Genomic DNA, 27,926 nt, shown 5'->3' on the forward strand with positions numbered 1-27,926 from the left:
TTAAAAGTTGTCTGCTGACCCAAATATATTAAGGGCTGACCGCTAAGAAAAGCAGGAAATTCAATGGGTAAAACAAATGGGAAATGGACAGACAAATATAAGAGTTGGCAACCAAGAGGATCACAGTTACCAAAGTTGTTAAGTTTGCAAGGATGGCCCAAAATACACCAAAAAACATATACCTACCTAAAATGAAGCCTGGATAAAGAAAAAAATGAGAGCAACTCTCTGTGTGAACTACTGCACTAAGAGCAGCAACATGAGTATGTGCCCCATGGCTACCAGGCCCTACAGCCAAGTTCCAAAACTAAACAAAAAAGCCAGACAGGCACAAAAAACTACTGACACAACAAAACCTGGAGAACCTGATGACGGAGCAGAGCACAACACAGACCACATTAACAGAAAGAAACAAACATTCATGGCTACTGAAGGCAGCCATGACCATGACTGATGTACATGCACAGTCATGTGCTAGTACTCACTTAGTAAAGTGATCACACCATACATAAATGAGTCACTGGTGACCTCAGACAGAGGTTCTCACATCTGGTGAGACATTAAAGCTGGACAGAAGATGCAATACACTCTCTCTTCAGCTCACTGAGTCCTCCCATTACTATTTCTAATGCCTGTGAAGTATGAAAAGCAGCTTGATGTCTGTTCCTCAAGGGTGCCTCCAAATGAGGGAGTGCCGCATTAAAAATCATGGTACATATATTCCACTCATGTGTCTAACTCTGCCTGCTGTCTCCCCCTTTCATACTAACAGCCTATACCCTCAACAAAATCCTCTTTTAATACTTTTTAACTCGGAAACAAGGCAATGTAATTAAACTTACCAAATACTCTACCCTACACCTAATACTACTGTCACTCTTTGTTTACCCTACTTTAAACTGGAGCTTACATAGTACAGCCAACTAAATTTCAAGAAAGTTAATAATAAACAAAAGTAAGATATAACTCACCATAGTGCTGTAGTGTTCCTTCAAAGACTTAAATAATGCAGCAAAATTGCCACAAACTAGTTTAACACATGTATGAGATGGATAACTAAGATGAATCAACACAATGTGCCACAAATATGTAAAAATTGCATCTGGATCTGTATCAATCAACTATCTCTTAAGAAAATATGTGCAATACAGTAAGCTTTCATAGGTTACCTTCTTTACGTTATTTTTTATCACTGTCCACAATAAATTACAGAAAACTCTCCTACTTGTTTTACTGCTACCGGTACTCATAAAGCCAATCTGCCTATTTCACGGTATGAAATAAATGTATAAATCTCTGATATTTTGGAATACATCCCTAGCTCATAATTTCAGGGCAGGTGCTGGAAAGGAAAACCTTCATGTGGTGACACCAATATAACTGGACAGCCACACTGTCCAGTACAGCTACACAACTGTCCCTCAACTCTCTATTCTTCAAGTCTTACTCTACCCCCCAAAAACCTCCTCAACTTCCTTCCTATCCTATGAAAGGAGGATGGTGGACTGCAAGAGAAAGACAGCCTCAGCCAACAGTCCACCAGGGTCACAGCCAAATGAGCCTGGGAAGTCAAAATTAACGGTAACAACAACAATGAGAACTGCCTGTATTCCATCACACAGACCATACGCTACACAAATTTAACTGCTGATTCATATTTTACAATTCAACAACACTTAATAATTTAGAGGCAGATGACAGGTTCCTCTTGTTAGTGGCTCTGTTATGCTTCCATCCACTGACGTCCACAGGAGGGGCGTTACTAAGAAGGCAAATGTCCACAGGTCATATGTTGAGCTGGACAAGCCAACACAACCTGTAAACAAAAAATAGAAACATTAATACTGGTGTCATTTGAATTACTCAAAGCTTAACAACACAAATAACTCGCTCTATTGTAGTAGTAAATGTAACCCCAAGTTCATCTGAAACATAAACCCAGTGGATTGCTGTCTAAAGATTTCCTTCTTGTGGTCCACCATCTTCCTTTTGGGGGATAGGGAGAGGGGTGAGGGATATTTGTGTAAGTGGGCAACAGAGCTTCCCAGTCAGAATCAGTGCCACCACATGAAAGCATCCCTCTCCATCAACAACCCAACAGAATGACTCCTAATCACACAATAACTCTCGACTGTATGCAACCCCTTCAGTCAGGGACATAATCTATTTTATTATTGCTTGTGATTTTGTTCAGCTTAAGGGACACTTTTCAAACAGGAGGAGTCTGTATATGGCCTTCAGTAACTCTTTCAGGTGCAAGAGATGGATGCCTTCATGTGGTGGCACTAATATAACTGAACTGCTCCTGTATCGAATTATACAAATGTTTCTCAGCTCCCTTCCTATCTCCCAAAAGAAAAGGGCAACTTCAACCCACACTTCACTAGGTTCACATTCCAGATGAGTCTTGGGCCACAACAACAAAAACAAGCCCTTCACAACATGACATCTTTTTATATATGGCAGTACAAATAAATGCAAAGAAAAGGTGTTAAAATGTAAGGTACATATGTCATGGGGGTGAAGTTGTTAAATGAGACTATACAGCAAGGTAGAAAGGGATGGAAACAAAGGCTGCAGCTGAAATAGGGGAGGTATGAATGTATGTATGTGCATATGTATGTATGTATGCTACCACTGTACAGGTGTAGTCCCTTCAATCCAGTGGTGTACTTTTTATATTCTAATCCTTACTGCAAATTATTTTCTTTAAGTAACAAAGGATCTGTAGTAGTCAAGTGGTTAAATTCAGACTATAATTAAGGCCTCCAGTTTGAAAGATCTCCCTCTATCTGCATTAAAAAAAAATGAAATGGTTAATAATGGTTACTGTGTGTGTGTGTGTGTGTGTGTGTGTGTGTGTGTGTGTGTACTCTGCCAGTCAGTCCCTTATAGAACAATCCATGAGCTTATTTACATTTTCTCTGCATACCGGTACCTCCTTTCTATTTCTCCCATCCTTCTTGTCACTTTTAATCACTCTTCTTTCCACTTCAGAAGAGTGACAAGCATAATGGTTTCCTGTAACCAGGAAACCATTTACAATGCTGGGTGGTAACCATATAATCAAATTAAGTGGTGATGTGGAGCCTACTATGGTGCCTCTGTTAACTGGGTGGAGATGTGAGTGTGGCATCCATCCCAAAATCCAACTTCCACATCACATTCCCCTCACCTCGCTGTGGTGTGGCACAGTCAGCCACTATGGAACATCAGTTCACTGCACAGAATCCTGCGGTGGCAGTTGCCTGCCTGCGGTTGATGGATCTGCTTGGCCAGGAAGACTGGGGTTGTTGATAAACAACAACAACAATCTTGGATGCCTATGCCTCATAGGGGCCTCACAGAGGGCAATAATTATAGAACTGATGTCATTTTTATATGTGGCCTTAGTAAAGTGAGAATTAAAACAAGAGATGACAACTATAAAAAGGAATGAGGATGAAGAGAATAAATATGTCGGGAAGAAAAAATAAAGTTGAAGGAAAGATGATGAACATACTGGCAATAATGGGGTAGTACAATACTTCTTCTTTCTGACCACAACCGGGGATACTGTACATGAAAAATAACTACAGTAACTATACACAAAACAGTAAGTTCTCATTATGCCACCCTTTACTACAGGATTCTTTTGCTGTAGAGTCCAAATTAACCCTTTCGTTTCCGGACGATGCAGGCTGCATCCGACTGCAGGCAAGTATTCAGGATGCGGGCCGGCTCGGCCTTGGCTGAGTGCTGGGAAAACCCCTCGTTTCCACGCTCACAGTACTTTTTAACATGTTATCCTCACACCCTTAGTTTTGCCTCTACCTCTGCGATTTTTTTTCCTCTTAATCTCGAACAGTTGTGCTTGCTTATGGTATTGTTAAGAACATTTGGCAAATATATATTATGCGCTAATCATGTTTTCTCACAGAAACATATGTTTTATGGTAACTGTTACTGAGAAAGTTTTATGAAATTTCATTAGATACACTTTGGTATATAAACATTTACTGTAGGACAATTCGGGTTCGTTTTACGTACCGCAAAAGGAATTTATCTTACGACTGTGCTGCAGCGCAGGAGCAGTGTTTCGCTAATTTTTTTTTTCCCTGCCTTTATTTATGCCTCTATCTGCCTGATTTTTTATTCAGGTAATCTCGAATAGTTGTACTTGGTTAGGGTGTTAATAAAAAATGTTCGGCGAACATAAATTATGCACTAATTTATGATGTTTCTTCTTTCCCTCAAAGGACGATTTTGTTGGACGCAGCTTGCGTCATGCAGTATCAAGCGGGTGAGATTGAGTTCAACGGAGCCAGCGTCATGCAGTAACGAGTGGGTGACTTTTGCACCACTACTCTAACTACTGAAAGGGCTACGTTTCACATACGCTGCAAGCTAAAATTCCATAGCTACCTATACTTTTGCTCTGTCAGCTACATGCAATTTAGAATAACATTTGTGTGGAATAAGTTATGATACACTGGTGCACTTCCTTGGCTTATAACAGACTGTCTGTAATAAAGCCTTGTTGATTAGGCTGATGCTTACCCTGAATGCATCAGTTCTCATACAGTTAATTACTTGCATCTAGGTGGGCAGATAAGTAAAACAGACACATGGGAAACAAAGTTATCAGTCAAGTACAGTGTGGTAATGTGTACTAACCAACAATGACTTCCAATCCCACTGCGACAACATTCCATTTCTACTTCCTGCATCAGTGTTATCGTCTTCTCAACCTTTATGACTCCCAGTGTCTCTAACATCAGTATTTAAAGTTCTTGAAGTGTAGTTTCCTGGTCCCATGTGTGGAGTCACGCTGCTTCATTGATAATGCTTGGTCAACCTGCCAGAAAGATAAGAAATTAGTACTGGACACTAACTTGGTCACTGGGACTGTGGTAAGAATGGCTAAACAGATATACAAGAAGGCAACAAATTGCTTCACAGACATCCCTTGGTCAACTTGACAAGAAGTACACATGAAATCAGTACAGGATTCTAATTTGGTCACTGAGGTTACGGAAAGAATGATTAAAAATATCTACAAGTACCGGTATTCCTAAAGTTGTTTCATTATTAACCACTAGCCTACATCATTTTTTTTGTTTAACCCACTGAGGCCAGGGATGTCTTTTCATTTAATTTCTGCCATCTGCTAACTTAATTCAACTGATGATTGGCTTTTTCCAACTCAAGAATTAAATATAGCTTTCTTAAACCCCATCAATTTAAGATGCCTTTCCTCAGTTATATAAAATGCAAGATTACACTTCAAAAGGCCATCACCCAGATTCAAGAGGCAAATTCACATCATCTATAGTACCTCATAATGTTTTTCTTATATTCTGGGGATTAAGAACTATTACCATTTAACTTGCTAAAAAGAAAAAAAATGATTAAGCTCAGAAAGACGTGCTTGCTGCTATCATGAAATAATTCCAAGTTTCAATTAAAGCTGCAGGTTATTTCACACTTATTTATGTACCATAAACTCTCAATTATCCAGCATAATTCAGCCAAGCCCTAAGTCAAATAAAGCAAAAAGCCGAATATTGCACAGTACTACCGATCAGCTCAACATTCAGTATCGAGCCAGAATATTGTGTTACTATCCATCTCAACCCTCTATCCCGAAAGCTTTCGATGTGTAAAAGATGAAAACTAAGAACCAAATACAATACAATAGTGAAATGGTATAGTACAGTAATACAGCACCGGTTGGCTACTGCTTAAGAGCCTGCTGCGACACTTCAATGCCAGATATTGCAGTTTTGCTGGATATTGCTTTATCAGAGCCGAGCCAACAGCGCCGGATATTGCATTGGGCCAGACATAGTGACGATGGGTAATTGAGAGTTTACTGTATCTATTTATCATTTTTTTCTATTATGCATGATGTTGGTGTTACTGAAGGGAAGATATAAATGAAGAATAACAATGGCTGTCATCTAGTTTATAATAATGTATTACCCTCAATTCTGAACTCCTATTTACAAAAATCTACACTTGCCAACATTTTTGTCATATAACAGAGGGATACATGATGATATCGGCTACCTTCACATAGGCAATGCAAATTAATTTATCTTATTATTTTTGGGGACAGTAAATGGTACTTCAATAAACTGTTTGTGGCATTCTTGACTATTTATTATTTTCTCATTACAATGGCTATCATTACAGTTTTACATTTAAAAAATTTCAGATTTTCCAAGAAACCTCGATCCAGACCAATGCATTCTGGATTTGCAAGTTTGTCCAGTACTGTACTTTATTTCAGCTAATCACCTCCACTAACTTTGGGGTTCATCTCATTCTGGTATAAATGAACGGACATTAAATTAAGTTACTGTAAATCTTGGTTAGGTTAGGCATTTAGGATATATCTGGAGGGTTTTTTTATTTTCTAGAATGTTCATTAATTTTCATATGATTTACAAATTGTATATCTTTAAAAGCACCTCTTAAAATTCAGAGGCAAAAGGTAAATTTTAATAAGTTGCCAATACACCCCCCAGGTTGTGCAGTATATTCTTCTGGACCTAGCCTAACCTAACCTAACCTGCTGCAGCGGAATGCTTACCTTAGAGTTAGGTACAATATCATACTATGCGCTTATGGTGGTAATATCCCTGAAATGCATATTGGCAACTTGTAAAATAGTACCAGGCAAAATACTACTTGCTGTTTTCTATCCCATAATTTCAGGAGTTTCAGATTATTTCACCCATGAGTGCTTACTTCTCAAGAGTCTCCTTCACTAACACTAACCGTACCATAAATTCATGCAAATTGGTGGAAAGGAAGTTAATAAGTATGAAACAATTGCAAATCTACAAAACGACCATCAACACTTTCTCCAAAGGAACAATTTCTACTGGCCCTGAAACTGCTACATCTACCGGTATTAAATGATGAAAATAAATTGTCCAAGTACTAGAACTGACGCCTTCATGTGGTAGCTTAGGTGTCTGGGTAGTATACGTGGAATACTCTATCTATCTACTGCCAAAACTCTTAATCCCAGATGGGGTGTCTACTAAAGAATCAGGTCCATGTCACTCCGCCATCAGGTTGCTCCAACTCGTACCCCATGACCCCATCTCCCATTTACCTCTCCACCCAACCCCACAATCTCATTCTTGGCCTCCCCCACATAAACTCTCCTAGTCAGTCTCTCATTCTTCATACGATAAAGTAAGGACATGCTTCGTCTCATCCTTCATGGAATTCGGTGTTTACGTGTACATGCGGGAGAAGAAATCAACCTGGATGTCACAATTCCTTGCTTTTACGGCCATATACTCCATCCTACCATACTCGAAATTTAACTCAAACTACCAGAAGATCACACACTTACCTTTGTTTGTTAAAGTAGAGCCAAAGGAGCCGATATCAGTGAGGTAATGGAAAATTTGTTAAACGTTTGGCCCCGCAGCATCCCTACCGCCTCCGGTGTTGCCGATATAACCATGGTGCATATAAGCGTCATAAATAACAACTCATACATTTTCTATTATTCTTTGCAATTTCTAACAACTTGAAAATAATAAAGTATAAAACTAATAAAAGATAATGGGTTCCGACGTGCTCATTATATATATATGGTCCCTGCACATTTACGGCGGCTAACTCAAAAAGAAACGGCCAGCACTTTCGGAAATACCTGTATGACGTTTGACTGTATATAGATAGACATTGCATTCATCTACAGCTTTCATAATGATTTTTGGTCTTATCTATAGGCTCCATTGACTTAGTAATTATTGGCAGAGTAAATCGAAAGTTGGTTAAGTTACAGGAAGAATAAGGAAGGGTGCAGAAACTTCCCATGTCTCTCTTCTTGTTAATCAAAGTACGAGAGGAAATTAATCGTAAGTTTGTCTGTGAATCCAGACTGTAGAAGCTAGATACCTGAGCGCTGCCAGAGGAAATCGTGCAGATTATGGAAGCAACTCAAGTTTAAGTAAGAATATCTTGTTATTTTTCATTTTCTTTGAAGACGCCAGTTTTCTGTTAGCCGTAAAGTCATGAGAAACTATCTTAAATTTCTCGATGGGCATTATTTCTTGACGTGCAATCCAGAAACTTGTTTTTATTATTCATCGACAGTTCCCCATGTCTATGCATTCCTGTATAAACATATTTGTCCTTGTATCGCTGCCTTGGTGTCAATAAATTATATACCCCTGTAAACTATTCGCCAATTTATGTTTACTTGTCATATTCAACTCTTTTCTTTTGCACCGACATCTTTCCTCAGATTACTGGGACTTGTTATGAATGGTAGTAGTATTAATTGTAACCCCAGTTCATCTTAATGTGATCCCAGTGGACTGCAGTCTGAAACAGCCCTCCTACAGCTCACTGTCCTTTTGGGGCGGGGGGGATGCGAATGGACTGGAGGGGCATTTGCATAACCATACACACTCGATCTCTCTCCCTCACAACAAAGGCTCAACAGAAACCACAATTATAAATGTATCTTTACTTATTTACTCATTACAAAATATATATATACGTCCACGAGGAGGACACCCAGTTAGTTCAAAATGTTTCCTGATCTACGTCCGATTTTAGTTGGTTGCATGTCATATTCTAGGAGAAAACTGAACCTTAGCAAAGACTGCCTCTCTCTTGACCTTCGTGTAAGAGAATGGTCTTACTTCTTTGCCTTCCTCTTCCTCCCTGAGTGTCCTCCCTCTCTTCCCGCCAAAAATGAGTCCCACGAATATTCGTATATGCATTTTCAATAGACTATAATAAAGACATCAAGTACAACTACAGTAAGAAAATGTAGCTATGAAAGAAAAATATACTACGAAGTTTTTGAATGATGGAATGAGAGTAGTAATGATAAGAACATGAAATAAAATGAGATGCAACCATACATGATGAAGTTAGACTATGTGCATTCGAGTGTGATGTGTCAGTTGCTTGATACAGCTTGCAAAAATAAGAAAATGTATGTTTGATGGCGTAAATAAAGAGATTTTTTTTTTTTTCTCTAACATTCATCTATCCATTTACATCTGAAACTCCTTCCATCCATCCATCCACTCCCCATTCATCTATATAGTTCTTGTGTCCTTCCATTTATCTATCTCTCGTTCATGTCTCTATCTACCTATCCATCCATCCATCTCACAAAACTCTCCTCTCCATCCACATAATTGTTTTTTCATGAACATCAGTCTTTCTACGGTATTTATCATCTATCTATATCAAACATTTACCCATTCATTTATCTATCTGCATCCCTTCCTTAACTATCCATCCCTCTATCTATCTGTGTCCTTCCATCTATCCATCTATCTCAGAAGTGTGGTGGAGGTGGGTATATATCTGTTTGATGTGGCTCCGGTAATTTGATGCTTATCCTTGGTCGACTTCCATCCCCTCTGACTATTTCCACGCTATCGTCAACGGCAGGGTGTGCGTTGAGGTAGTAGGTGCGTGGAGAGGGAGGCAGGACACTGTGGAGTGGGTGCGTGGGTGTGGAATGGCTGTGGGGGTTGCTGGGACTGGACTGGTGAGGTGTGTTGGTGTGGGTTCGTGAGGGAAGATGGTGTGGGCGTGTCTGAGCGTGTGTGGAGTGGGGCTGTGAGTGTGTGGTGTGCTGGTGCGGGTGTGTGGTGTGCTGGTGTGGGTGTGTGGTGTGCTGGTGTGGGTGTGTGGTGTGCTGGTGTGGGTGTGTGGGTATGGAAGGCTGTGGATCAGAGTGGATATGAGACTGTGAGTGCGAAACAGGGAAAGGCAGCAAAACAGGAACTTGATGTGTCCTTCCATTGGCGTGTATGAAGGCTGTGGCATCCGTTGTGGGCGTGTAGAGGGTGGTGGGGTGGGCGTGTGGGCGGTCTGTGGGCTGGTACTGGTAGATGGGCGCGGGCGTGGTGAAGTCCTGAAGCCCTGAGGAGCTGTGGGGAGGGGTGAGAGTGTGGGCGTTGGTGGTAGTGGGGACATTTGGGGTGGGGGCGTGGGGAGGGGAGGGGGTCGTGTGGCGAAGGATGTGAGAAGTTGAAGGTCTTGGACGTCTCCTGGTGTGGGTGGATGTGGGTCTATCAGAGTGGGTGTGGGTGGGTCTATCGCTGTGGGTGTGGGCGGGTGTGTCTGAGAGGGTGTGGGCGTGGGTGGGTGTGTTTTTGTGGGCGCCTCTGCTTTCAATCGTTTGCACATTTGAGGGATGGGTACTCTGGGTAGCACTAGTCAAGAACCCATTATCCAGCATGTGGGCGTTGGTGGGTGTGGGCGGCGGTGGTGTGGGCGGGGTGGGGGGGTGTGCGGGCGGTGGAGCCAGTGTGGATGCCCGCCCACTATCCACAACCAGTCTGAAGGGGTTAGGCGATGGGGTGGAGACGTGCTCATGGAACCTCAACTTCTTCCTCAATAAATGCGAGGGCGTGGGCGTGGGCTGTCGGGCGGGAATGGGCGTGACTGAGGACTTTTGGGCGTGAAGTGACAAGGGTTTGGGATCTCGAACATGAATTGGATTTTGATCAGTCGTAATTTCTCGATCGTGAGAAGATTTTCGAATGTGGGCGGGTTCACGGGCGTCGATGGGTGTGGGCGTGTTATCCCTGTTTCGAGAGGACGTCCTGATGCGGTGTGGGCGTGGCGTGGTGGTGGGCGTGGGCGTGGTAGTGGTAATGTGGTCCTGTTTCTCCTCCCCCTCATAAGACACCTCTGCTCTGAATCCGTTGTCGTCTGCTATGTATGTCACCACTTGAACGCGGCCATCAGGGAGCGCCACCTGCCGAGTTTGGAATTTTAGTTTGGTTATAATCATCATCATCATCATAATCCAGACCTCCTTTCCCACCCTAGGGCAGGGTGAGGAGTAGCAATGTCCAGACAGCCCAAAATTTGCCCAGTTCAATGGGCCACGCTTCCATTTTCTAATCATTTAAGCCCCAGAAATCCTGGCTCTATCGGATACGCCAAAAACATTCACCACGTTCTGTAGCTTCACATTAAAGTATCCGATAGAGTCAATCCGGACGCTGCCGCGTTAAAAAGGGGTGCCAAAATCCCTGATCTTGCACTTCTCCTCACAACATTCATCCAGCCAACTCGACCTCTTATCAGTTCCCTAACCTCACCGACTTCCAAACCTCCCTTCCTCACATACTCATCCACCATATCTCTCCACCTTCTCCTTGACCTACCTCGCCTCCTCCCTCCTTCAAAATCGCTCAGATATACCTTCTTCCCCACTCTATTGTTATCCATTCTTTCCACATGACCATACCATCTCAGGACACTCTCTTCGATTCTGGTGTCCACCAACTTCCTCACTCCACATCTTTCACGAATCACATTATTTCGTATCCTATCCACCCTCTGTACTCCACATACATTCCTCAGCATTCCCATCTCCACTGCTTCTACTCCTGACTTTTCATTTTCATGTCACACTATAGTCTCACATCCATATGTTAAAGTTGCCACTAACACTCCTTCATGTAAGCCTCGTGCAGCTGCAACACTCAAGCTTCTGCTTCTTATCAAGGCCTTCATTGCACCAGCTACAGTACTTTTCTTCCTTGTGTCACTCTACTTTCAACTTCTTTTGCACATTTTCCTCTCACTCACCAATTCCTCTCTCCATTCGCTGTATCATCGCACTGGGAGTCTCCTTCTCCCTCAATAACCATTACTTTACTATTTTCTACATTTACTCTCAAGGCACGACGCTCACAGACATCAGCAAAACTCTGCACTAACCCACCAAGTTCTTGTCCTGTATTTGCAAGTAGTACTGCATCATCAGCATACAACAAACCTGAGATATTCCATCCATCACCATTCATTACCAACGCCATCCCCCTCTCCACCACTCGTGTTTTTACTTCTCTCATCATCCCATCCATATATATATATATTGAACAACCATGGGGACATCACACAACCTTGTCACACGCCCACACCGGTCGTGAACCATTCACTTAGATGCCCAATAACCCTTACACATGCTTCACTACCATCATAAAAACTCTTGACGGCACCTAGCAGCTTACCATCTACACTGTACATGCGCAAAACCCTCCACAATCCTTCTCTGTCCACTTTGTCGTACGCTTTTTCCAGATCCATGAAGGCCATAAACACCTTATTGTCCTTCTCACAAGCCTTCTGATCTGTCTTACTGGAAATACTTGATCCACACATCTTCTGCCACCTTGTTCATCACTCACTGGGACTTCTGATATTATTATTATTATTATTATTATTATTATTATTATTATTATTATTATTATTATTATTAGTATCATCACTGTCATTATTATTATTATTATTATTATTATTATTCCCATCATCATCATCATCATCATCAACCACACTCCTCGTCTCGTCACTAACATTCGTAATAACATCACAGCCTGCCAACCAACAGAATTTTAACAACAACATCAGAGAAGGAGATGAGAAGAGAGAGGAGAGGAGAGGAGAGAGGAACAGCAAGAGAAAAAGAGAAGCGGGGGGAAGATACGAGGAAACACGAGGGTAAATAATGGAAAAAGAAGCAACAGATAACCTAGGCCTTCCTCCACTACTGACCTTGTACGACCCGCTTACTGTGGCTCCATCTCTGGCTTCATATCTGGCTTGGTAGTTGCCTGTATCCTTGCTCTCTACGTTGTACCCGTATTTGTACTGGTCCAATACCTGCAATAAGGGGAGGAGTTTAGGTAGGTACCGACAAATCTAGGAAAATGTACAGACTTTTACTCTAACTTGTCAAAATAATAATAATAATAATAATAATAATAATAATAACAATAAAAATTCATTCATTCATTCACCATCTAATCCTGTGTTGCCCCATGAGGTGTACAGGAACCCGAGGCTAGGGACATTTAAGCTGAGAGTGACCAGCCTTACTCATCCCTGAGTGGCATTACGTGAGCAATAAACCCCAACCACCCCTTGCATATAAACACACACAGGCTCAATCCGACTGGGGCACCTTAATTACCCACTAAACCACCACGTGCCAAAATTTGGTTATATGGTTACCACCCAGCGTAGTAAATGGATTCCTGGTGTACAGGAAACCATTTGGCTTGTCACTCAGTGTACAGTTACCCATAGACAGAAGGAAGAGGAAAGAATGAAGGAAAGAAAGACAGAAGAGGGAGTGTAAAGTCAACTGTAGGCAGAAGGAAGAGGAAAGAATGAAGGAAAGAATGACAGAAGAGGGAGTGTAAAGTCAACTGTAGGCAGAAGGAAGAGGAAAGAATGAAGGAAAGAATGACAGAAGAGGAAGGAAGAGAGGAAAGTGCAGACACCCAAAGCAGCACTACATCGAGTGAGTGAATGGTGAGCGCACCCACTTACCACCACCACAACTACTACTACTACTACTACCACTACTACTACTAATAATAATAATAATAATCTCTTATCCTTTTCAGCTCAGTTGGCCAAATGCTCCCAGACTGAAGGGCTGATTTGACTAGTAACCAAGGAGACTCATTCCTACCATATGACCCATTGAATTTTATGCAACCACAACTTACGTAATCAAATTGGGGAAGTAGGAAAGAAAAAATAAATAAATCGCAGCGCCAAAGGTGTTAAGTAGTCATTACCAACTTTCACTAGATAAGGAGAGTGGCGTATCCAGAACTGATAAGGGGGGGGGTGATAAGAGTGAGAGGCTGGGAATCAAGGCGTGAGAGGTGGAGTGATGTGACTGGGAGATATGATAGTGGATGTTAGTGTGTGTGTGTGTGTGTGTGTGTGTGTGTGTGTGTGTGTGTGTGTGTGTGTGTGTGTGTGTGTGTGTGACAGGAAGATAGAGAGAGAGAGAGAGAGAGAGAGAGTTCATATACTACTGATATATAAAATAGATAGTTTAACAGATAGATGGATGGTCGCATGGATACACACACACACACACACACAGTGAGAGACCTTCAGGCATTGCCATTAATCATACAAACGTCCTTCAATTCCCTCCCTATCCCCCGAAAGGCGGCTAGGGGATTTCCACCACACTGATTTTCACCACACTTACACCACACTGATTTTCACCATATTCACCACACTGATTTGCACCACACTGATTTTCACCAAACTTATTTCCACCACAATGACCACACCGATTTTCACCACACATTCACCACACTAATTTTTACCACACTGATTTTCACCACACTGATTTCCACCACATTTCCACCACACTGATTTTCACCACATTTCCACCACACTGATTTTCACCACACATACCGGAGGGAGAGGAGGGCGTGGAGAGAGCAGTGACCCCGGAGGCCGACACCCGGAAGGCCTGTTATGTGAGTGACCCCTGACCTGACCCCGCCATTGTGTGAGGCCAACGCTACCCGGTACAGTGACGGTGGCATGGGAAGTCTCTCTCTCTTTCTCTCTCTGTATGTATGTATGCGTGTGGATTTCTCTCTCTCTCTCTCTCTCTCTCTCTCTCTCCCTGAATATATGTATGTAATGTATGTATGTATGTATGTATTTCTCTCTCTCTCTCTCTCTCTCTCTCTCTCTCTCTCTCTCTCTCTCTCTCTCTGTATGTATGTATGTATGTAATGTATTTCTCTCTCTCTCTCTCTCTCTCTCTCTCTCTCTCTCTCTGTATGTATGTATGTGTACACATAGGCATACACATACAGAGACAGAGACACAGAGAGAGAGGGACTGGCATACGTGCAGGCATACTTACATACATACTTGTACATACATACAGACATACTTACATACGCATTCATACATACATACATACATACAGAGAGAGAGAGAGAGAGAGAGAGAGAGCTAATCTGCCACCTGATAGACCCCGGGTTCAAATCCTGAGAAATATGTGCCTAATCACGCGTCACTCTCACTTTCACCCACATCCTCAATTTCCTCTCCGACCCCGACTCCACCTACCCCTTCCATCACCACCCACGCCCCCCTACCCACTCTAACCCTCCCACCCCCACCCCCTCCCCACCTATTCAACCCTATCCCACCCTCACCCCATCTACCCTACCCTGCCTCCAACCGACCCCTTATCCCCTCCCCACCCCCAACCCCATCCATACCCTCCTCCCCACCCACACCCAATCCACACTACCCCACCCACATCCCACCTACAATAGCCAACTTCCACACCACCCACACTACCTCCACCACACCCCCATCCACCCTACCCTACCCTCTACCCATCCCATTCACACAACCCCACTCAATCTACCCCCACCCCCTCCCTACCCCACCTTCTTTCATCAACCTCTATCACCACAACACACAACCGGATATCGAACCTGTGGGGGTGAGGAGAAAGGCAGGCAGTGAAGGAGGGAGGCAGGAAGTGTGGTTATTGCTGTGTACCCAGGCGCATCTGAAACGTGAACCCAGTGGACTTCAGGCTGGATTTACCCTTTTCCTGCCTTGAGGGGATAGGGAGGGAGCTGAGGGACGTTTCTATAACCAGGCAGCTCCACCGCCCTGTTATATCAGTGCCACCATGTGAAGGCGTCCCTCTTCACCACCAACCAGTACTATCAAATGAAGGAACGAAATGGTAATGTTATTTGTGTAGAGGGAAAATTTTAATGTATTGATTACTTAGTATATTTAAACAAGAAAAAAAATAAAAGCGAATAGTAACGAAAATATATTACCCGTAAAAAAATAAAAAATAAAAACTACAACCGATGAGGGACGTGGAAGGTGTGTGCAAGATATTCACAGCGGAAATATGTGCTGCATGTGAGGTGGTGTGTGGGGTGAAGAGAAGACGAAAGGGGGTGCGGGGAACAGCGTGGTGGAATGAAGAGGTGAGACAGGCTGTGGCACAAAAGAAGAATGCATATAGTGAGTGGATGAGAAACAGGGGCGTGGAAGAAGTTGAGAGGCGGAAGAGAGAGTTATATGTAGAAAGGAAAAGAGAGGTGAAAAGATTAGTACGGGAGAGTAAGAAGAGAGTGGATGAGGAATTTGGAAGGAATTTGAATGTAAAGTGGAGGGAATGTAAGAAAATGTCCTGGAAAGAGGTAAAGAGAGTCAGACAGGGTGGCAATGAAGTCAGCAGGGGAGTGAAAGATAAAAATGGTAGATTACTAGTTGAGAAGGGATAAAAAGTGAGCAGATGGAGAGAACACTTTAATGAATTGTTGAACACAGAGAATGAAAGTAATGAGAGTATAAGTGGCTGGGGAATGGCTGGGAGAAGGAGGGATGTGAGAAGACAGGAAGAAATCAGTAGGATGGAAGTTGTTGAAGCAATGAAGAAAGTTACAATGGGGAAAGCCCCAGGAATTGATGGAGTGTGTGGTGAAATGCTGAAGCATGGGGGAGAGATAGTAGTGGAATGGATGTGGAAGATGTGCAGATTGGCCTGGGAGGAAGGTAGAGTCCCGGAGGATTGGAAGTCAGGTATAATTATTCCCTTGTACAAAGGAAAAGGGGAAAAAGAAGTGTGTGGTAATCATAGGGGCATTTGTCTTCTTAGTGTAATAGGAAAAGTATACGGTAGGATACTTATTGACAGAGTTAGGGAAATAACAGAGGAATTAGTTGGAGAAGAACAGGGAGGCTTTAGGAAGGGAAGAGGTTGTGTAGATCAGATATTCATTCTTAGATCTTTAGTGGAAAACTTTCTAGACAAGGAAAAGAAGTTGTATGCGGCTTTCATGGATTTGAAGAAAGCATATGACAGGGTGGATAGACAAGGATTGTGGAAAGTATTAAGAATATATGGAGTAGATGGGAAGTTGCTGAATGCTGTGAAGAGTATGTACGATGGTGCTAAGGAAGCAGTGAGTGTGGATAGTGAACTGAGAGAGTTTTTCTATTTGAAGGTTGGGTTGAAACAGGGATGTGTCATGTCTCCATGGTTGTTCAATATGTATATGGATGGGGTTATCAAAGAGATGCAAGGTAGGGCAGTGGATGTTGGAGTGGCCCTGGTGAGAGAGGGCAGTGTTTGGAAACTCCCTGTACTGTTGTTTGCAGATGATACTGTGTTGTTAAGTAAAGACGAAGGGGAGCTGCAAGGCTTGGTGGATGAGTTTGGGAGAGTGTGTAAGAAACGGAATTTAAAGGTTAATGTTGGGAAGAGTAAAGTTATGGTCTTCGAGAGAGGTGAAGTCAGTGAATGTACAGTGGGGTTGGATGATGAGGAAATGGAAAATGTGAGTACGTTTAAGTACTTGGGTAGTGGGATGAGTAAGGATGGAAGTTTGGAGGATGAAGTGCTTGAAAGCGTACAACAAGGAAGAAAGGTTGATGGTTCCTTGAAGGCAGTGATAAGAAACTGGGAAGTGAGCATGGAAGTGAAAAAGTTATTATACCAACTCTGACGTATGGAAGTGAAGCTGGGACGTTGTTGGAGGAACACAAGTCAAGAGTGAGAGCAGTGGATATGAGTTATTTGAGAGCAGCCTGTGGAGTTCCATGGAGAGACAGACTGACAATTGAGGATGTGAAGGAGAGTTGTGTTGTGGATGTGGATGTGATAGGAAGCATTAAGAGAAACACACTACGGTGGTTTGGCCATGTGGAGAGGATGGAGGGTGAGAGACTGACGAGGAGAGTGTATGTGAGTCTGGTGGAGGGGGAGAGAGAGGGAGGGGAAGGCCAAGGATGAGATGGAAGGATGGAGTGGAGAGGTATATGAGAGAGGGGTGTGAATTGGGAGCAGGGCAGTGAAATGACGGGGGACAGGGGGACGTGGAGGCGATTTGTTTGTGGCCACCCCGTATAAGGGTTTAAGGCGTCTGGCAATAGATAAATAGATACAACGAGGACCGAACGCGCTACGGCCGAACTCTCCAAACGTTATGTAAACAAACCCTCGGCGATGCTCAAATGTTTCGGCGCCATTATTTCTCGCCTCTCTGTTATTTACGCTGCCTGTCTGCCCGTTGCTGTCGCTGTCTGTTATTTAAGAGGGGTTTTGTTGGCGGTAATGGGCGTCTGTTTCGTTGCTGTTGTTGCGTGGAATTTGCGGAAAAAACAATAACAGTGTGGCGATGCTTTGTGTTGAAGGGAGAAGGGGAGGCTTTGTGTATTGTTTTGAGAGAGAGAGAGAGAGAGAGAGAGAGGCCTGGAAATGAAGTTATAAAGGAAGAGGAAATGGACTGGAGAAAGTCAGGAACAGGAAGCGAGAGAGAACCATCTATTTACATTTATCTATCTGAAATTATCTATCACTATCTATCTACCAGCCACTACATAGTTATCATTCTGCCCATCTATCCATATAGCTATCACTCTTTATCTATCTTTACATCTATCTATCTGACCAATAAAAATACTAGATACTTACCTGTCTGCATCTATCCATCCACTCATCCATTTGCCTAAAAATCAGTATATAATATCTATCGATCTATCTGTCTATATATTTATCTATCTATCCATCAATCCATCTAAATTTCTATCTATCTGTCTGTCTATCTATCTTGTCCACCTATCTATCCTTCAATCCATCTACATGTCTATCTATCTATCTGTCTATCTGTTTGTCTGCCTATATTTTTATCTATCCATCCAGCCATCTACATTATCTATCTATACATCTGCCTATCTATCTGTCTATCTATCCATCCTTCCATCTACACGTTTTATCTATCTATCCATCCATCAATCCATCTACATGTCTATCTATCTATCTATCTATCTATCAGCTAGTTCCCATGCTATCTACTTAATTACCTATTTCGTTACTTAACTATCTATCAATTTAAGTGGTTGCAACAGCAGTGGTATTACTCAAATTACACTGCTCTCTCTCTCTCTCTCTCTCTCTCTCTCTCTCTCTCTCATGCTTGTGTTTCGTCTACCTCGTTATGTATCCTGTCTATTTATTTATCTATCTGCCTGCCTGTCTGTCTGTCCATTTGTCTTGGAGAGAGAGAGAGAAAGGAAAAGATTAATGGAAGAGAAAATTAATAACGAATGAAATACAGACTGAAATGACAGGAAATAATGAAAACTAAGAAGGAAAAAAATCACACACACACACACACACACACACACACACACACACACACACACACACACACACGGAGAAAATGTCGCCTAATATTTCACTCTTTTCACTCTACACTTTCCTCAGCTGACCATCTCAAACTCCGGCTGTTTACATCCGCTCTCCACTTTTCCACTGCTTTCCTTCAGCCCTTTGTCGTTCCTGCTTGATTTTTCTTTATTAATCTGAAAATACAGCTTTCTTTCACATGGTCTATCTATCTATTGCCAGACGCCTTCATATCGTAAGGGGTGGCCGCAAACAAATCGCCTCCATGTCGCCCTGTCCCCCGCCATTTCACTGCCCTGCTCCCAGCTCACACACCCCTCTCTCATATACGTGGTCTATCTATCTATCTATTGCCAGACGCCTTAATCCCGTAAGTGGTGGCCACAAACAAATCGCCTTCATGCCGCCTTGTCCCCCGCCATTTCACTGCCCAGCTAAAAGCTTACACCCCGCTCTCTCATATACCTCTCCACTCCATCCCTCCATCTCATCCTTGGCCTCCCCCTCCCTCTTCTGGGTGCATTTTGGGTGCAGGAACTAACATTATTTTGACAGGAAGGGGAATACTGGCGGGAAACTGATGAATTTTTTAGCTGTAACCAAAGAACAAGCTAAGAGTAGCACCTGGAACGGAAGTATAAATTTTTAGAGCGAGAAAATTACTGGGAGAGCACAGGAAACCATTTCTATGATGAGGCTTGAGTGGGTGTAAGTGTGGTGCAATCAGCCACTTCCCTTTGTTTTTGTATTGTCATTTGTGTCGTCGAAGTCGCTATAATAATGGTAATCAGTATGAGCATCTATCACCATTACTTAAAGCACAGGCATTGTAATCTCCGCAATACTACTGTTACTGATCAAAATAAATTGGTACAAGGGATCATTCTACGGATAAAAACACTGCTTCCACCACTGTTACGTAATATCACGACTACCACCACTACTAAAACACTAACATTCATAGGTTTACTACTGTTACTCTATCTAGCCAGACGTCTTACTTCAATAAAGGGTGGCCATAAACAAATCGCCTCCATTTCACCCTGTCCTCTGTCATCAAGCTCTCTTATCTCCACTTCATACCCCCTTCTCTCATATTTCCCCACCCCATCCCTTCATCTTATCCTCTCTCTCCCTTAATCTTCCCCTCCCTCACAGTTATTCTAGTATCTACAATATCTATTTATCTGTCTATAGCCCGACGCCCTTATCCCGCAAAGGGTGGCCACTGACAAAACGCCTCCAAGTCGCCCTGTCAACCACCATCTGACTGCCTTCCCCCCAACTCACTCCCCCCTCCCTCATATACCTCTCAGCTCTACAATATAGGCATTATTTCTTCTAGTACAAAAAAGAAAAACTGTCACCACTATCACCAGTACTAAAACTTCTAAATTCATCAGTCATACTCACCCCTGGTTCATCATCATCGTAGTCATCATCCTCATAATTCGCATCACTGTCATAGCTCTCCCCAGGTACATATATCACCTCGGAGTTGTAAAGTGGATCCGAATCATACGTCTCGGGCAGGTAGTCGGGTGTTGCATTATAGACGAACTCGGAATCATCTTCCTCTGATGCATAAACACCTTCCGGGTAAAACAGGGGATCGGAGCTGTCTTCGTAGATTGGGCTGGGTGTGAAGTTTTGTATCGATTCCAACTGGGGATCAGAATCGTCTTGGAAAGCATGATCAGAGGTGTATATGTCAGAGGGATCATAGAGAAGGTCCGGGTTAGCTTCATAAAGGGGGTTCGAAGCATCATACTGAGGGTTCGAAGTATATTTTCTATCATGTTCAAACACTGGATCAATTATGGTTTTATAGTCTGGCACAGCATCAAAGACAGGATCAGAACCCCTGTCGTTTTGAATGTAAACCTCTTCCTCCTGGTCATAGGCTGGTTCGAAGACAGTTTTTTGGTTTCCAGCAAAGCCTCGATCTCGTTCGAACTTCCGACCACGCTGAGGGTTTCTTCTTCGTTGCACATTTCTGGCTCGCGCAGGGAAAACTCCATGCTCAAAATCTTCCTCATTGTAATAATTCTGGTTGCTGCTTCTGTCCTCATCACTGCTGGAGTCATAAATACTTTGACCACCAAAATTTTCATCGTCATCCTTCGTGGTGAAGTAGTTTGAGGTGGTCCTGAGGGTGGTGGTGGGTGGAAGGGGATCTAGTACAACCTTCTTGGGGACAGGAGTGTGGCGAGGCTTGGTGTTTGATATCTTGAAGGGAGGGTCTGACTTAAAATAGTATGGTTCAAAGGTTCTTGAGGGTGCCTGGGGTCTGAAGAGGCGAGGTCGTGGTTTGGGAGAGGTCGACTTGGGTATGTAGATAGGGGGACCAGATTTGTATAGTAAAGGATCATTTCTGAAAGTATGTGGCTCTTCGTAGGTCGTTGTGTCTGGTTTTGGAGCTGATGTAATAAGTTCAAATACAGAGGGCTTGCGACTGTAAACATTCTCAGGTTCAGCGGTGCTCGAGACAGGACTTAAAGTTATTAAATCTTGCTCATAAACTGTAAAATCTTGTTCACTGACGGATGAATCTTCCTCAAAAGATAGAGGTAAGGGTCTGGAGGCATCACTGGGCTTCTCCTTGGCTCTGGATTTCTTCCCCACCAGCAAGGGACGGTACCGAAGCCTCTTGTCCTGCTTTGGTGCTGGTTCGGTGGGTGGGGGTGGGGGTTTTTGAGTTGTAGTGGTAGTCCGCGGCGCCGGCGTGAGTGTGGGAGTAAGAACCTGGTGTAGGGGACGTCTGAGGATTCTTGCAACGCCTCTTCTTCTCGCTGTCAGTTCCCGCGAGGTAAATGAAACTGGTTCGGATTTGGGTTTTGTCTCTGAGCTTTCTTTCGCTTCCTTTGTCTCTTCGTTCTGGGTTTGTGTTTTCATTCCCCAGCCACTTTCTTGAATCTTCTTATCTCGGTCTCGGCTCAGCCTCGAGGCAACGCTGAAAGAGGGGAAGATGGACCTGGAGGTGGTGGTGGATGAGGAGGAGGAAGAGACACTGGTGGAGGAGAAAGAGGATGACGTGGAGGTGCTGGTGTAGATGGGTCGTGGCCTGGTGGTGGAGGTGGAGTGGGCTGAAGTGGTGGGAGGCGCCGGACTCGTGGTTGAGGCTATGGGCGTCTCCTCCACCTGTAAAGATGTAAATATGCCACGTTTACGTGACAAAACAGTATCACATAAAAAATACTATTAGAGTCTTAAAATAACTAGGTTCCCTGACTTGAATTCTGCGCCAAAATGACATGTTCAATCAAGTCTCTCCTCCAACATTTGATACATGTACAAATATAATCCAGTAACTTTGGTAAACATGGAAAGGATAAAATAAAGTTCTGTTATCCCTGCACAACATCAAAACAAAGGAGAGACAAGCTACAAGACAAGAGGTACGAGACAACTTGGATTATGAATGAGGGAGGTGGACGTTAAATCACCATGACATTAACAGGTGTTCCCTGCCCTTGATCTCACTTCCTTTTCTCACAATTTACTAGAAGAATAACTTATGTTGGTACCTCTTGTTCCTCTGTTAATTCCAAAGGCGCTTTCTAACACTTCCAAGTCAAATGTACAGTATACAACCTTGGCTTTCAAACTATCCACTCCTTCACTCTCATTCCCTTATGTACTTTCTTTTGAGTGGCATTGCACAGTCTTAAGCTCAGTTCTACCGTGTGAGAGTAGAGACATGAATACTAAAGAAGTTACAGGTACAAAATGGGTTACAGGGAAATGAAACTCTTATGAAACAGGACTTAATCTTGCAGTGTATATTTCTCTCTATCCAATGGGCAAGGAAGAGTTTCATGACAGATAAATTAGCACTGCAGCAATTCTCCGTGATCACACACACACACACACACACACACACACACACACACACACACACAAAATCAGCTATACTTCTTTCACTGTAACCTGGCCAATATTTTCGTCCCTTTGCAGCATATGTCAAGAAGTCCAGTAGCAGAAAAAAAAGTGCTACGGTTCTGCATTCTTTCCCTACCACTCCTTCGTCAGCAGCATCATATTCTAGTATTAAATCTATTGTCATAACTCGGCAATTATGAACAACAGTTATATAGGGTGCTGAAGGGGGAGGCCTTCGTTTGGTGGCACCCATATAACCAGATGGGTCAACTGCCTCGGTATACAAAAGTCGCCCATCTCTCTTCCTATCCCCCAAAAGGAGGATAGTGGACCGCCAGAGAAGGGGTAAATTTAGCCTGCAGTCAACTGGGTTCAAATTCGTGTGGGCCTGGAACTGAAACTATAATTATTACTATCTATCTATCTATCTCTAGCCAGACGCCATAATCCCGTAAGGGGTGCCCGTTTGTCTTTGAGTTGGAGGTGTTACAGGGAGGGGCACTAACCCTTCGCCAACCCACTTGTTGACACGTAGGGAACACACGTGGGTTTGTTATATGGTTACCACCCAGCGATGTAAATGGTTTCCTGGCTTACAAAAAAAAACATTAGGCTTGTCACTCAATGTAAAGCCACCAGAAATGGAAAGAATAGTAATATAAAGTGACAGGAGAGATGGGAGAAATAGGAAGAGAGGAGGGCAGACAGAAAAAGAATGATGAAGGTGAAGGAAGACGTAGGCAGCAATAGATCAAGCGAGTGGATGTTGGTGAGAAATAGGAAGAAAGGAGGGCAGACACAAAAGAAGAATGAAAAAGGTGATGGAAGAAGTAGGAAACACTACATCAAGTGAGTGGATGATGGTGAGAAATAGGAAGAGAGGAGGACAGAAAAAGAATGATAAACGTGAGGGGAGAAGTAGGCAACACTACATCAAGTGAGTGGATGATGGTGAGAAATAGGAAGAGAGGAGGGCAGACACAGAAAAAGAATGAAGATGAAGGAAGAAGTAGGCAGCACTACATCATGTGAGTGGATGATGGTGAGATATGGGAAGAGAGGAGGGCAGACACAGAAAAAGAATGATGGGCAGCACTACATCATGTGCGTGGATGATGGTGAGAAATAGGAGGAGAGGAGGGCAGAAACAGAAAAAGAATGATAAAGGTGAGGGAAGAAGTAGGCAGCACCGCATCAAACGAGTGGATGATGGTGAGAAATAGGAAGAGAGGAGGGCAGGCACAGAAAAAGAATGAAGATGAAGGAAGAAGTAGGCAGCACTACTGTACATCATATGAGTGGATGATGGTGAGATATGGGAAGAGAGGAGGACAGACACAGAAAAAGAATGATAAAGGTGAAGGAAGAAGTAGGCAGCACTACATCAAGTGAGCAGAAAATGGTGAGAAATAGGATGAGAGGAGGTCACAGAAAAAGAATGGCAGGGATGAAGGAAGAAGTAGGCAGCACTGCATCAGATGAGTGGAAGATGGTGAGAAATCGGAAGACACGACTGCAGACAGAAAACGAATGATAAGGGTGAGGGAAGAAGTAGGCAGCACTACATCAAGTGAGTGGATGATGGTGAGAAATAGGAAGAGAGGAGGGTAGACAGAGAAAGAGAATTATAAAGCAGCACTACATCATGTGGGTGGATGGTGATGAGAAATAGGAAGAGAGGAGGACAGACACAGAAAACGAATGATAGGGATGAGGGAAGAAGTAGGCAGAGAGGAGGACAGACAGAAAACGAATGATAAGGATGAAGGTTGAAGTAGGCAACACTACATCAAGTGAGTGGACGATGGTTCCTCCCACTACTAAACCAATAAATACACCCAACACACCTGGTCGTTAATGAGGAGGTGTTTGTACTTCTCCTTGATGGGCAGGCCGAGTCTCTGGCGTCTCAACAACACCTGGCGTCGTTTCTCGGGGTCAAGGATGCGTCGTCGTCTGCCAGGCCTACGACGCCCCAGCGGTCGTCTGTAAAGGGGGGAGAAGTGGAGGAGAGGTGAGGGAAAACGAAGAAGTCAGGGAAAGCGATGGAAATGGTGGAAAGTTGAGGAAAAGGGAAAAAAGGGGAAGGTGACCAGAGCAAAGGTGAAGGAATGTGAGGGAAAATGAAGGAGATGTGATGGAAGTGTGGTGGAAAGTGATGGAAGTGTGGTGGAAAGTGATGGAAGTGTGGTGGAAAGTGAAGGACGTGTGGTGGAAAGTGAAGGAAGTGTGGTGGAAAGTGATGGAAGTGTGGTGGAAAGTGATGAAAGTGTGGTGGAAAGTGATGGAAGTGTGGTGGAAAGTGATGGAAGTGTGGTGGAAAGTGATGGAAGTGTGGTGGAAAGTGATGGAAGTGTGGTGGAAAGTGAAGGAGTGTGGTGGAAAGTGAAGGAGTGTGGTGGAAAGTGAAGGAGTGTGGTGGAAAGTGAAGGAGTGTGGTGGAAAGTGAAGGAGTGTGGTGGAAAGTGAAGGAGTGTGGTGGAAAGTGAAGGAGTGTGGTGGAAAGTGAAGGAGTGTGGTGGAAAGTGAAGGAAAAGTGGAAGAAAGGTAAATATGAAGGAAAGTGAAGGTAAGTGAAGTAAGCCATGGAAAAAATGAATGAAAGTTAAGAACAGAAGAAGGACGAGTGAAGGAGGGTGGAAGAAAGGAAAAGTGGAGGAAAAATGAAGGACAGGAGAATTAAAGTGGAGGAAAGTGGAGGAGTAAAGTACGAAGACAAAACACTGACGAGTTAAAGTGGATGTGGAGAGTCAAAGGTGAGGGGGAAAGAAAAATATTAAGACAGGTAAATAAAAGTTGGCAGGTAATGGAAGGGAATAAGTGAAAGAATGGAAGTGAAGGAGGATAAGTGGAGGGATAAAAGTGGAGGAGGAGGAGGAGGAGAACGTAATTAAACCTAACCTAACCTAACCTAAGCTAACCCAACCCAGCCCAGCCCAACACAACACAACCCGACCCAAATAAAGCTAACCTAATCTACCCCAACCCAACCCAATTCCACTCAACCCAACCCAAATAAACCTAACCTAACCTAACCTAACCCAACCCAGCCCAGCCCAATCCAAGCCAACCCAAAGCAACCCAACCCAACCCAGCCCACCCCAGCCCAACCAACCCAATCCAACCCCACCAAACCCGACATAGCCCCACCCAACCCAACCCAAGCAAACCCAACCCAACCCAACCTAACCCAACTCAACCTAACCCCACCTGACCTATTTTGTGGTATTACCGTTGTGTGGCTGCCAGTGGCTGCCTCGCCACGCTTTCCTGCTGACTGGAGGCTGAGGTGATGAGGTCTGAGGAGGCTTGGGGGCGTGGGTTGGAGTCCCCGAGAGGTGCCTCCCGGGGGTGTCGCTGGGCAGGGTCTGGGGAGGGTGTCAGAAAAGATGTAAACATTTTTTTTTTTTTTTTAGGTAAACAAGTCAGCCTACCATTGCATTACTGTCAGAAGTAGTTCACAAAGATCCCAAGCAAATTTTACCATATGACTTAGTACATGTCGTACAATGGACTCTCATCCGTAATGCGATATTTGGGGAGAGTGAATGGACCTTGAATTTGGCTCTCTGTTATTTATTTATTTTTTTTCCAGGGAGCAATTTCCAATCCCCTGACCTTTGGTTCCTTTTTCCTTGCATTTTTTAAAAATGAATCTTGGGGAGGTCAGCCCCCTCCCAGAAATAAAAACGATCAGAAACAAGGGAAAGTGGGCACATGGGCTTCATCGAAACTTCTCAGGTCATTATTAGGGGGGCAACCCCCTCACCAAAAAATTCTCTGTAGAGAATGGACGACAGATGTGGCTTTGATATACTAGTACAAGTTTTACAAGGGACTCCCACTCACAATGCAATATTTAGGGAGTGTGATCCCCCCAGTGATTTTTGGAAGGTCAGCCCCCTCCCAAAAATATATATTACTAGAAAATGGAAAAAGATTTGAATGAAACTTCCCAGGTGAGTTTGTCTGGTTACTCAAAAGGTCTTTCGGTTTATACAACTTTCCAACCATGATTTTTATGGGGGTAGATATGGCTTTGATATCTTAGCATATGCTGTTCGATGAACTCTCATCCGTAACGCGATATTTGGGGGGCATGATACCAACGATATTTGGGAGAGTTAGTCCCTTGACCAAAAATAAAGGAACATGGGATATTGTGCGGACATAGATGTGAAAGAAAATGGCATTCAGATCTCAGGCCTGGATATGCAGTTTTCATGATTTCTATGGTTGCAACGGAAGAACTTACACGTCTACTTTACTGAACTTAAGTGGGAACAGTTTTGCAGTAACGAGTTAACGAAGGCAACATCTACCCACCCCACCCCCCAAGTTCGAAAAGTCTGTCCAGAGCTGAAGAAAATCGTCTGGTAGGGGCAGAGAGAGAGAGAGAGAGAGAGAGAGAGAAAGGAATAAATACTCCAATCAGGGTGCGAAGTGTTTGGCAACTGTATGTATGAAGACTAAATAATAATAATAATAACAACAACAACAACAACAACCTCAGGTTTATATAATACGGTACCTGGTTGCTGCGGGTCATGGAGGAGTTCAGAGAATGACCTTTGACCTTGCACCGCCCCAGCCAACACCAAGGTCACCTGTCGGGAGGAAAGGAGGCTGTGAAAGTGGGTGAATAACCGTGAATAAATAAATAAAAATTAGTGACTAATAATAATAATAGCTTAATAATAACAATAAGAAGAAGAAGAAGAAGAAGCAGAAGAAAAAGACGAAGAAGAAGAAGGACAACAACAACAATAACAACACTAATAATAATAATAATAATAATAATAATAATAATAAAAACAATAATAATAATAATAATAATAATAAAATGGATGAATCCCCCCGCAAGGAACCGCATCGGAGGTGAAAATTGAACTACCGGAGCGAGTTTCTTTTTCCCGCCATTTATCAGCGACCTGTGACCTCTCTCTCTCTCTCTCTCTCTCTCTCTCTCTCTCACACACACACACACACACACACGAGATCTGAAGGCTACACACACTACATACTGTACAAACACGAACACAGTGAA

The 27,926-nt window shown here is 43.3% G+C and overlaps 1 protein-coding gene across 1 annotated transcript in view; it reads right to left on the reverse strand.

Moving 5' to 3' along the window:
• Positions 1-1,762: 1,762 nt before the first annotated feature.
• The window catches only part of LOC145397532 (uncharacterized), a 47,644-nt gene continuing 21,480 nt past the window's right edge, over positions 1,763-27,926 (reverse strand). The window contains exons 3-12 of the mRNA XM_080270602.1: positions 27,411-27,486; positions 26,112-26,247; positions 24,755-24,865; positions 22,760-22,769; positions 20,411-22,138; positions 12,553-12,660; positions 10,661-10,744; positions 10,209-10,405; positions 9,743-10,031; positions 1,763-1,816 (exon numbers count right to left, since the gene is read on the reverse strand). Of these exons, the coding sequence (XP_080126728.1) occupies positions 1,763-1,816; positions 9,743-10,031; positions 10,209-10,405; positions 10,661-10,744; positions 12,553-12,660; positions 20,411-22,138; positions 22,760-22,769; positions 24,755-24,865; positions 26,112-26,247; positions 27,411-27,486 (2,793 nt within the window). The remainder of the gene's footprint in view (positions 1,817-9,742; positions 10,032-10,208; positions 10,406-10,660; positions 10,745-12,552; positions 12,661-20,410; positions 22,139-22,759; positions 22,770-24,754; positions 24,866-26,111; positions 26,248-27,410; positions 27,487-27,926) is intronic.

This window comes from Coenobita brevimanus, chromosome 41 (genome assembly GCF_032717465.1).
Source record: "Coenobita brevimanus isolate Jiangsu-jjx chromosome 41, ASM3271746v2, whole genome shotgun sequence".
Taxonomy (NCBI): Eukaryota; Metazoa; Arthropoda; class Malacostraca; order Decapoda; family Coenobitidae; genus Coenobita; species Coenobita brevimanus.